We start from the raw sequence: 12743 nt of genomic DNA, 5'->3' as shown, positions 1-12743 counted from the left end.
ATGTATGCTACTTTGAATAAGATTTATTGACTTTTTAGGCTAGGTTAAGTTTTTTTAGCTTGTTTATAAGTCTTTTTATAAGTCAAACTCCTTAAGTTTTCCTAGACGAGAAAAAAAAATCAAATTAAATTATTCATTTGTTTTTTTAAGTTGGTTTAACCATTCTGATAATTTTTATTTTCGGTGACTTTTCTAAAATTGATCTCTCACTTTTTTCTCTGTCTCAATTGTATCCCTATTTCTGAAAAATTGAAGCAATTAGATCCTTACTTTTAGTTTCGTACTAACACCGTTAAAGAGGTGTCATCAGCTCGTGACTTTTTGAATTTTCAAAATATTTTTACTTTTATTTTTTATTTATTTTTAATTATTTTTTTAAAATAAAAAAATTTGTTACATGTCAAGCTGACATTGTGCTAAATGACAATAATAGTGTGATGTGGCACTACCAGTGTCATGTGTCACTGTCAGACCAACTGTCATTGCATTTGTCTAAGTTTGGTCCTTGTATTTTGATTTTGTTTCAATTTGGTCCTTGTATTTTTATTTTGTCTCAATTTAGTCCTAATGTTTTTAAAAATTAAACAATTTTGTTTCTCTCCAAATTCAAACAAAATTTAATTTGTATATAAATTTTTACAAATTTTTTTATACAAATTGATATTTTTTTTATTAGAAATATAAAAAAATTGCTAACTAACATATGACACATTTTTAATTATGTAATACTAACGAAAATAACTTAATTGCATTAAAGTTTTCAAAACAAAAACTAAATTGAGACAAATAAAAATAAACAAACTCATTTAAAAATTTTCTACAAGATTAAAAATAAATAAAATCATTTAACCTAAATATATGAATGACCAAATTATAAAAGTTAACATTTCAATAATAAATATTTTTTTTAAGGTGATTTACACAAAAATAGTTTCAGTACTTCCTCAACAATTCATAAAAATTTTATCGAATTAAACATTAAAACTTTGAATACATCATCACTAAAAATTTACTTAATTTAAAGACAATAATTTTGGAAAACAGAATAAAAATATCAATTTTAATAACAATACTTGTATACATTTATATAAAAATTAAATTTTGTTTGAATTTGGGAGGGACAAAAAAATTTTAATTTTTAAAAGATATTAGGACTAAATTGTGAAAAAATAAAAATACAGGATCAAATTGAGACAAATGCAATGACACGTGCCCTGATAGAGTGACACGTGACATCGGTAGTGCCATGTCACACTGTAATTACCACGTGACACAATGTCAACTTGGCACGTGACAATTTTTTTTTATGTTTCAAAAAAAAAGAAAATAATAAAAAATAATTAAAAAGTATATTTAAAAAATTCAAAAAAATCACAAACTTATATGTGACACATCTTTAATCGTGTTAATACGAAACTAATATTAAGAACTTAATTGGTTCAAATTTTAAAAAATAAAGACTCAATTAAAAAAAACAAAAGTGAAAGGAAAAAACTATGGAACAATTAAACCTTTTAAGTTAGATCCATCCACAACGGCAAAACTATTCGCTTAAGCGATTGCATTTCAGTTACGTTTCAATTTTCTAAAGGACAAAATTGATCCGTTATCAATGCAAAATTCAGAAACTCCAAATAACATTTGTGCAAATCAAGCATTGTGTCATATTTGGTAAAAATATGTCTTTGATATTTCTTTTTTTTGGGCTTATTGTTTACTTCACGCACCCCTAATGTTTACTAAGCGTGTACACCGTGTGTTTAGTTTTGTTTTTGGGCAAATGTTTTAGCTTACTCGCTGCACCCTATATTCATCAAACCATCTCACACTATTTATTGTTTTCATTTTGGGTTTTACTGATGCACCCATGCATTTTATTACTGCACCCCTACTTCTTTTAATTAATTTTTGCGCTTTTGCTGATTACACGCCATGTTTTCATACAGCCTTATTTTTATTATTTTTATTTGGGTTTCTCTTTTACTCTTTATAATTCTTATTTAATTATTCATACACTTGATTATTCTCACACTTATTTATTTTTTTGCGTTTTTTCTTTTTAATATTTATATGGTCATTCGCAATATCGCAAATTAAAAGTATGAATATTTGTGTAATTATATGCAATCATCAATACTCAAACAATTCCTTTTTAGAACTAAGTAAATTTTGATTTTTTATTATGAATAAAGATATGTAGGAACAATGATTAATCTTTGTTCAGTCTCTTCTTAAAAAGTGTTCTCTTTTTTTTTTTTATTTTGTATAGTTTTTTTTTCTTAATTTTTGGAAAAAAAAAATAAGTATTTTAAAAAATCACATTGTTCTACATAATTAAATAAGGCTGTGAAGGAAAAGTGTAGGTATTAATACCTTCCTTAATAGATTATTGTACCCAAAATCTAGCTTTCACATATTATACTTTTATCTTATAATTTTTTAATTATTTTTCAGAATAAACTATGGTAACAATTCTAAATTTCTTTTTATTTTAATTTTAACTTTTGAATTTTTGTCTTATTGTAATTTTTGTTGTGACAGGAATGAAAGTTCCCGATGTGGTCTTTCACCTGGTAAAATCTGTTGATAAATCCTTGCTAATTGATTTTTCTTTAAAATTGAATCCATCGATAATTGAATATTTTGAATATTTGTTGGTAAATCTATTGGTAGTTGATTTTTTTTAATTATTCTGTAATAATTCAATTTCTGTAAAATTTATCGGTATTTGTATTTTTTTAAAATTTATCAGTAATTTTGAGTAATTTCATTGAAAAATTCATTGATAATTATTAGGTGAAAAGTAGAAAATAAAAACGAAAAGAAGGAGTTGGTAGCGACAATAGCCGTATAGGTAATGGAGAATAGTAACAACGATAGGAGCCATGAAGGCAACAACGACAATAGTGGAAATGGTGGTAGCTATTGATGGAGGAGTAGGAGGAAGAAAGGGAGCATGAAGAGTTTATGGTGGTGGCAGTGAACGCAATGACGACAACAACGACGATGAAGATGGAGGAAGAAGAAAAATTATCGATAGACCTTTAGATGTCGGTAATTAACGACAATTTTTTTTACGTTAATAAAACTTTTTAACAATTATTTTATTGACATATTTTTTATTTTTGGTAATTTTCATTTACTAACAAATTTTAATGATTTTCAAAAAATTTTATATTTCACTAATTCTATTTTTTTTTAAGTGATATGAAAATTGCTAAGTTATACAATAAATAATGTGATTGTTCAACTTAGATTATCATTTGTTATATTAGTCAAAGTAACAAGTCACGTCATTTTTTATAGGTTTAATGATTGGTAGGTCCTATCTTTGGATCAGAATCTCAAATAGAACTTCTACTTATTTTTTTTTTCTCAATTGGATTCTTATTTTTGAAAATTGAAACAAATAGAGTCATTTTGTTAATTGTGTATGTGACAAGCTAATTGTGTTTTTTTTAATGACGTGTGACGTAGGTAATATGATTAATAGGTGATTCTGATGTGTAAATTCATATTTTTTAATTATAAAAATTGGAGAAATTGTAATTAAACCCAACCCCTTTGTAATTGAGAAAATAAATTAGGAAAAAGTGAAAACGTCTTCGAATTAGGGTTTCTTAACTAAAAGAAATTGAGTGTTTGTTCGAATTAGGAATGAATGAGAGATAATGAAAATTAAGGTTTACAAACACTTTAGATTTGAGTGCGAGGTTTTCTTGATTTGGTGATAGTTAGCTTGGTGTTGACGGTTGAATATGCGGGAAAATGTAGATATTTGGTTCCCTCTGGACATGTCTATTTGTTCAATAAAATTGAAGAATAGAATCTATATTTGTTCAATAAAATTGTTGACGTCTCAGAGCTTTTTTGAAGCCATAATTGTCCCTGAGCTGCAGAGAATGAAAAGCTGGAAAAGGCAGAATGTACACCAGGGCTCTTGGTGAACAGGAAAAATTGGTGGAGAAGGTACTACATGAATCAGAAAGACTAAAACAGGAGGCAAAAGAGAATTTGAAGGATACTTGTGTTTTCCGTAATCAAATATCCAAATTCGTGGCTTAGTGGAATTAATGCCCCAATTTTGCATACTCTTTTCTTGATTTGGTGATAGGTGGCTTAGTGTTGAGTGTTGAATCTACAGAAGAATGCAGATATTTGATTCCTCTCTGGACATGTCTATTTACTCGTCGTTTTTGCCGACTTTCTTCTTGAAGTCGAACCATAGATCACACATTATCAAAACCCTAAAATCGCTTAATTTGAAATTCATATAAATCCTAGTTTCCCAAAATGAATTCCAGTTTTTCAAATGAAATCCAGATTCTCTTACTGATTCCCAACTTTTTATTAATGAACCCAATTCAAAGAAAGAAGTCTAACTTTCTTTTTGCAATCTCTCGTTCCAAGCAAGTCACAAATTTAATTAACTTTTTCAACATTTTCTTTAATTAAAAATAATAATATACACGGTTAGAATCACTAAAAAAACTGACTCACCTCATTTAAAAAAACATATTCAGCATGTCATGTCAACGTTAGTCTTACAACATTTGGTCAAATTTAACAGTAGAGTTCTAATTGTAGTAAATTTTCCAAAATAAAAACCAATTAAGAAAAAAAATAAATAGATGTAAGACGTACCAAATCATTAAACTTTTTTATATTATCAATCATTTAAACTATTTTTTTTATATTATAGTTAAATTAAAATAGACATAAATTAATGTAAATTCATTATAAGAAGATCTTTAAATAGTAATCAATTTTAGAGATAAAAAATAATTAGTTACGATAATGACTAATTTAGATATAAATTTATAAACTAAAAAAATATTGATCTATAAAATAATTTTTCTTATGAATAAAAAATTATACTTGCTATGTGAATTAGACTTAAATTGGTCTGTAACATTCGTTACCGTGATTTGGCTATTAAAGAAATTAATATCTAAATTGGTCTCTAATTAATTGGTGACTAATTTAAACAATAACGTTTTTATAGTTAATGTTAAAAATCAATTTAAAATTAATTTACAAATTAATTATAATTTTTGTTCATAATAGAAAAAAAATTTAGATATTAATAACTTTTAGTTTATAAACTAATATTTAAATTAGTTATTATAACTAATAGTCAATTATTTTTAGTCTCTAAAATTGATTGTTATTTAAATTTATTTTTGTAATGGTAATGATTGATGAATTGAATTTGAAAAACAAAATAAACTATATTGGAATATCAACCCTTAGGTTAAACTCCTCTTTTAAAAGATAAGCAAAACCAATAAAGGAAATAGGAAAACACAACAGTTTTTATCAACCATATGCTTGGTACTGAGCAAATTTAAATAATAGAATTACTAAAAATGCCAAGCGGTCTTTTTTCTTCAAGCCATTTTATGACTTCGCACAAGTATATTAATTCTTTCATCTTTTATAGGAAATAATCGTCAATGTTGTAAAACTAGGGCCACTCACTTATTTAGTTAAAAAATAAATAAAGAATAACTTAATCAATGATCATCACTAATTGAACAACACGAACACCAATTGTTATATCATTAATATATAACTTTGTATAATAAATATAATAATATACAATTAAGTTTTGTAAACCATTTACGAAAATGATGTCTTGGTGGTATATATTCAATTCCCCATTTCAAATTTTGGTAGTCTATATAAGACCCTGAAAACAATGTAAATTTGGGATGAAATTTACAATGGTTCATAAGACCCCTAGCTAACCTATCCTTACTTTATATTGAGGGAAGAAGCTTCAATATATATATATATATATATATATATATATATATATATATATATATATATATATATATATATATATATATATATATAATACAATAAGGTTGATATTGCAATACAATTTCTTTTATTTTTCAACTTCATAAATTTAAACAAATATTTGAATTTCAGATCATTACTTAAAACTCTCTCATCATCGTAACTTTTTTTATACATGAGGTAGTAAGAATTGGACCTAAAACTGTTAGAAGTGGACTTGAGGCCTAACTCACCCTCACAAAACCGGCTTGTAAGGTGAGGTCTGCACCCACTTATATACTTTAATTTGGCCTTATCTCTAGTCGATGTGGGACTTCCAACAAAAACTTCATATATTTCATCTAAATTTAATCACCAAACTGATTTTACAACTTAGACCAGTAAAAAAACATTATTTAACTTTTGTAAACCAATTTAAAAAATGATGTGATAGATGACTATTTCCTGAAATATATATGTGAAGAACTTGAGGAAGAACGTATGGTACTCAAAGAATCTAATTAATTCAAAATCTAAGATCAAAACATGTCTCTTTAAATCTTATAATGTTCCACGAAGAAAGAAATTTAAAAAACATGAAAATCATAAACACAATTGAATAATAATTTAGGAAATTAAATAATTTGTAATTTTATTTTAACTTTACAAAATGTTAAATTCGCTGGCCGAACCAATTTGTGTTCGCTAGGTGAGCGGGCCTCGCTAGACAAAAAGTCTGCATCTGTAATTTTCATTTTCTGTTATTTTTATGTGTTTTGGGTTTTGAATTTTATTTTAGGGTTTTAAAGTTTTCTTAAACTTATATGCCTATATATAGAGGTATCAAAAACTAATGTAAACACTTTTGAGTCATAATATATGCATTTTCATTTTTGAGAGAGGATTCTCTTGGTTCTTGGATTAGAATTCTGATTCTTATCAAAGATTAACTTCTTGGTGACGAATCTTTACTTGACTTATGAATATGCTAGATTGTGGCGTCTCTATCTCTGTCTTATTTAACATTATTCTGTAATTTATTTTCTTGAGGATTTAAATTAAAAAAAGACCGTTCTCTTTCCTGGACATGATTGTATCATCTGGTATCTAGAGCAAAGTTCTAGTTTGAATATCCTCTTTTTCTCTTATTTTTCTGTCATATTAAAAAAACCCAATATTTTATCCAATTCCGTTGAGTTTTTAATTTTTCTTATTTTTTGTGTTCTTCTCTTAATTTGTGTGTTTTTATTTAATCTTTATAACTAATTTTTATTTGACTTATTAATCTACTAAATTGTAGTGTTATCATTTTGTCTTATTTTACATTCTTTCAAAAAAAAAAATAATAATACTCTTTTTTAGACAGATTATATCATGATGTCTTTTGTGATATATATATATATATATATATATTTTGATAATGATTTTGGGTGAGGTGTCATATTATCCTTAAAATTTTAATAGATGAAATCATATTTTAAATATTGTGACTCACCCAATATTTTTTTTTTTCTTTTACAACTTTTAAATTTGACATCGAATAGTAACTTAAATCTAATTTCTACATAATAGTTATGGGAAATAAAATATTTAGCCCTAAAAGATCATTGACATTAAAATAAGTTAAGTTAATTATGATAATCCGTACAGTTCTAAATGAGACAGATTTGAGTTGGAATTAATACAAGAGAAACGAAGAAAAACATAAATGAAGAAAGTAATTTTGATATTCCTCTTAAAATTGATGACTGAAAAGGAAATATTTTCTGAGTGATATGATGAAGTAATTGCGAAGACATATATTATAGTTGGATGTATTGAAGGTACACAGGTGACATTGTTGAAAAAAGATTGTGAAAAAAAGAAGAAAATTTGAGGCATGCAGAATATTCCATAGGAAGCCCGAATGGTGAGCTGAAGCAAATAGAGAGGGAAGAGAAAGAAAGCAATAGTAGAATGTGGAAAGAGTAGAAATAAGAATGTTGAAGAAAAGATGTGTATTATTATTGAGGGTTTTAAATAAGCTTTGAATTTAAAAACGAATGAATGTTGTGAAGATGTTGGGTTGGTGCATATTAAATGTTAGAAAAAGATGGAGGCAGTGATAAGAAGAGAGAATCTGTGTGTGTGTGTGTGTGGTGAGAAGGGGAAGCAATGGAAGTGTGTAGTGATGCAGAATGAGAATGGAGTTTTTTAGTATTGTGAAGTTAGGTTGGCGGTGAGAGAACAACGGAGCGAATTATAAGCCTCAAAATACGGGTCAAACAAGAATGGATGGTGCCACTCCCTTAGACTCTAAGCATTCCTTTTACGTAATTTAATACCACCACTCCATATACACTCTTCTCTCTTCTCTCTTTCCCTCTCTTTCACCACCCACTTTGATATAACATTTCTCAAAACCCTAACAAAATCAATACTCATTCCCTTATTATTACTAACTCTAATCATGCTTTCATTTCTATACTAATTAATATCTGCATAATCTAATTAACTAAGCTCAGTTTTTGGTTTCTTTGTATTAAGTTAAGGTGTGCTTCAAGGGAAAATGCATATATGTCATTTGGGTGAAGGACAAATTTAGTTAAGCAGTTAACTGTCTCAGTCATCCACAAGGAATTAAAATGTTAGATTGTTAAATGAGAAAATGATCTTCCCTTATGGAAACTTGGGTGAAATGTCCTATATCATCATACCTCTGCATCAAATTATGAATCACACAATTGAAACAAGTCTTTTTCTTCTCAAGATTATCAACTTATCTTGAAAGGTGTCCAATCTTTTCTTATTGCAGTGACACGATATTAATATTAATTCAGGGGGAATCGTTTTCGGCTGAGTTCAAAGTTTGGAACCAATTTCATAATCATCAAATTAAGGAATCAATAAATCTGGGTTTCTAATAAATCCTATGATGGTTGCTGTATGTGTTTCCTTTAAAGATTGCCCTTACTTTCTTCATGCTGAATGTGATGTGCGTGAGGGCTATATCTATATATACCTTTTCTGTCAAACATTTTCCCAAATTAATAAGCAGCAAATAAAAGAAGAAACTTGAAGTTTTTCGACTTATAGAATAAACAAAAGATCATATGTTTATGTAATGGTATAAATCTCCATTAATAAGAATATAAAAAGAGGTGTAGTTGTGTGGAGGACTACTATAATAGGGTGAGTGATGATATAAATATACATCCATATATATATATATATATATATATATATATATAGTCTGCAGTGTCATGTTATAAGGGTCAGCTTGCGGTTTCTACACGGTGATTGGATGTAATGTATGATGATAATACAGTTTTTGTTCAAAAGAAGAGCAACTATATAGAATATTCCGATCTGTTTTGAATTTGAAAAGATAGTTTGAAATTGTGGAAGTGCAACTCCGGTTTAATGTTTATTTAATGTGTAATTAATTAGTTGTGTAAAATATATCTATATACGGAGTCGTTTTTTGGCAGTGAATAAGATGATATTAACACAAACATACTGAAATTAGAGATAATATTAATTATATGTGAGCTTAAAAAGAATGGCACTTTGGTGGACCTGCCCTGAATAAGAAGCAAGAACCACATGCATGGCGGCAATTGAATCAGAAAGTTGATTAAGAAAGTCAAACACATTTAAGAAGTCACACGTGAGCAAGCACTGAATGAGCTGGCATTTGTACAACATAAACATTTAAGATTATCAAACATTTCGATTGTTTTTTCTTAGAAGTAATCTATAATTCCTGAAATCCTCCTTCATAAACCAAGAGAGGTTTAAGACATCCATGTAATTGAAATAAGTGTTTTCTTTTTAAATAAATATAGCTGGACTTGTCCTTTTGTAGTATACCTTGCCTTTTAAGGACACTCATTTTCTACCTCTATTTTCCTTTCTTCTTCACTTTCTGAACTCTCTAAGCAGCACCTCTCTCTATATTCTCTCCCTAAGCTGAATCCTACTTCATAATCAGAGGGCATGCCTGAATGTCCAGAGAAAGGTAAGACACATATAAATCTCTTTTCTATTATCTTCTTCTTATATATGTTTCTTTTCAATCATGCAATAAGTGTATTGTTGTGGTGCAGGGAGAGATTTGATGAGATAGGGAAGAAGATCAAAAGGGAAGGAGATGTTTCTTCTCAAATGGGAAGAAGACACATGTTAGGCCCTCCTGGAACCCTAAATACCATCACCCCTTGTGCAGCATGTAAGTTGTTGAGAAGAAGATGTGCCCAAGAATGTCCCTTTTCACCATATTTCTCTCCCCATGAGCCTCAAAAGTTTGCTTCAGTCCACAAAGTTTTTGGTGCCAGCAACGTCTCAAAGATGCTCATGGTAAATATATCTGATTAATAATATGATATGTGTGTATATATAAACTACTCTAGATTTTAATCATATTAAAATGTGTTGTTATAGGAAGTACCAGAGTGTCAGAGAGCCGATGCAGCAAATAGTCTAGTTTATGAAGCTAATGTGAGGCTAAGAGATCCTGTGTATGGATGCATGGGTGCAATTTCTGGTTTGCAGCAACAAGTTCAATCTTTACAAGCTGAACTTAACGTAGTGAAGGCTGAAATACTTAAATACAAACTCAGGGAAGCTCACATGATACCCTCCTCTCATGTTGCAATGCTTCCTTCATCTGGGGTTGTTTCAATCGCTGCTCCACCTCCACCACCTCCTCCACCACCACCACTTCCACCTCCTTCTATTCCTCAAACTTCTTCCTCTTCTTCCATGTACATCCAACTCAGAGATCCCACCACTTACACCACAATTTCAAGTGATAATATCTCCTATTTTGGTTAAACTTGCAGCCTAATAAAAACAATTATTCCATTTTTTTCTCTCTTAATTATCATCATGCATCAAGGTGGAATAAAGTGAGTTAAGAAAAAGGAGAGTATTCATACTGAATGTTGTTAATTATGACCCGGCTGTACGTTTTCCCCCCCATTTTATTATCTTAATCCATATGATTAATATGCCCAAAATTTCCCCTTGATAATATATATATATATATATATATATATATATATATATATATATATATATATATATATGGCTGATTAAACTTTGATTTCTTCTACACCTTCTTAAGCCAGATTTCAAATTAATTGCTCCTTGTTACTGTGATTAACTGTTTTTCTTCCCCACCCTCTAGTACAACCGATGTAGACACAATGCCAACTTGATATATACACATGCCAATTTTCCCTTCATTATTTTATGATGCAAAGGACAATAAAGAGGAAGGAAACTTGGTTTATATTGCATTGGTATTTCAGTTTGGTTTTGGAAACATTGCAATAATATTGTTGGTAGAATTAATTTTGCACGTGATGACTGTGGTTCCTGACTATAACCTTTCTTAGACATGTTAATCTGTGCCACTGAGTATCTGAGTTTGCTGTCTGAAGTTGCGGGAGACAAAAGGTATGCTTGTGATCTTCACCATGTTCAGTCACTCTTAACTTCTGAGAACTTTCGTTTATATATATCTATGGAAATTGGGAAGCATAATTTTACGTCAAGTTATCTACCCATTTGTATTATACAGTAAAACTATATTATATTAATTGCTGTCCTTTGTAGCAGTCGCATATATATTGCTAGTTTCAGAATTGAGTTTACTTCCTGTAGATATTAATTTTTTTTTTCTCGGTTTCAGTTTCCTTTTACCTTGGATGGTTGATTTGATAGAGGAAAATTTTAAAGATTTTAACATAAATCAAATTAAGCGAACTTTATATATCAACAGACACAGACCTAGGAAAGAAAATGGATTAACGAGGATTTTAATGTCAGATTCATAACGCATTGACCGCATAAAAAAATGATAAGGTGAGCCACCACACCAATGTTAAGACATTCTTATTTTATGTTTTAGTATGGCTTTGGAATATATGATGCGACTCATCATCGGTGACTGATCTCTCATCTTTGATCAATTTCTTTAAATGTTAGTCGAATTCGATAGTTCAAATTAATTGCACACATGTTATAGTATATAAAAAATAAAAAATGTTAATTGCACATGCAGACACATTCTAGATTTTCTTTGGATTTGCTCAATATTGATCCCAAAGAATGAACATATTAATTTTCATTTCATATTGTGCATTGAAGTTTGATAATAGAAAAATGGTTGAAATAAATAGGTGAAATTAAGGTAGATATTGGTTACGTATTTGTTGGATGGTCATACTCCATTGCCAGCTATTATTTATTTTGTAAAGAGTTGAGTTTCCTTGGCGTGAGGTTTTCATATAGTCGAAAAGGGAGACAAAGGGAAACTCTTAGTCGTATAAGCAAGAAATATGAAGAAAAAGACTGCCACTTTCTTTCGTTTCATACCTTTCTTTTTCTGCATGATGCCCAAAACCATTCATGTACATATATATATATATATATATATATATATATATATATATATATATATATATATATATATATATAGATGTGACATGTATTGGTCCCATGTCATGATTGCTTCAACTCGTGGCATCTTCTTTGTGTTGGCACAGCCCAATCATCACTACTTTTAACATTTGAAAACCTTAATTAAGGTGAAGTTTTGGCCTAATTGAAATTAGCGATTACTGTGGCTAATTTAATAGTAGAGAGATGCATTATGTTATCTGGGTGCATTATTTATTTGTGTGTTCTCGAATTCATAATCGATGCATGTGTGGGAGAAGGAATGCATATGCAAATACTTGGATCTCACTCAACTACTGCAATTGCCAACATCATATCTATACTAATAATATTATTTTTATTTTATCAATGCTGATTACCAGATTTTTCACTTACTCTATATAACTTTCATCTTCATCTTAACTTTTCCTTTTTAAACAAAACAAATTTCAACAAATATTTGAATTTCGGATCATTACTTTAAAACTCTCTCATCATCGTTATTTTTCTTTTTCTTTCATACTATCAAC

General features: G+C 28.7%; 1 protein-coding gene across 1 annotated transcript; it reads left to right on the top strand.

The window, feature by feature from the left end:
* Positions 1 to 9631: 9631 nt before the first annotated feature.
* LOC108331095 (LOB domain-containing protein 15) lies at positions 9632 to 10722 on the top strand. Its single transcript, XM_017565718.2, has 3 exons — positions 9632 to 9787; positions 9876 to 10125; positions 10210 to 10722. The coding sequence occupies exons 1-3, from the start codon at positions 9774 to 9776 to the stop codon at positions 10600 to 10602; spliced, it is 657 nt and encodes a 218-aa protein (XP_017421207.1). The 5' UTR covers positions 9632 to 9773; the 3' UTR covers positions 10603 to 10722.
* The last annotated feature ends 2021 nt before the right edge of the window (positions 10723 to 12743 follow it).

Source organism: Vigna angularis, chromosome 4, assembly GCF_016808095.1.
Source record: "Vigna angularis cultivar LongXiaoDou No.4 chromosome 4, ASM1680809v1, whole genome shotgun sequence".
NCBI lineage: Eukaryota > Viridiplantae > Streptophyta > Magnoliopsida > Fabales > Fabaceae > Vigna > Vigna angularis.
Note: the sequence above shows the minus strand (reverse complement) of the source record. Positions and strands in the feature narration are given on the sequence as shown.

What these genes read in the sequence shown, in the direction of transcription:
- LOC108331095 (XM_017565718.2), top strand. An exon ending in ACGTCTCAAAGATGCTCATG is followed by an intron (nt 10,126 to 10,209) that starts GTAAATATATCT and finishes GTGTTGTTATAG; the next exon opens with GAAGTACCAGAGTGTCAGAG.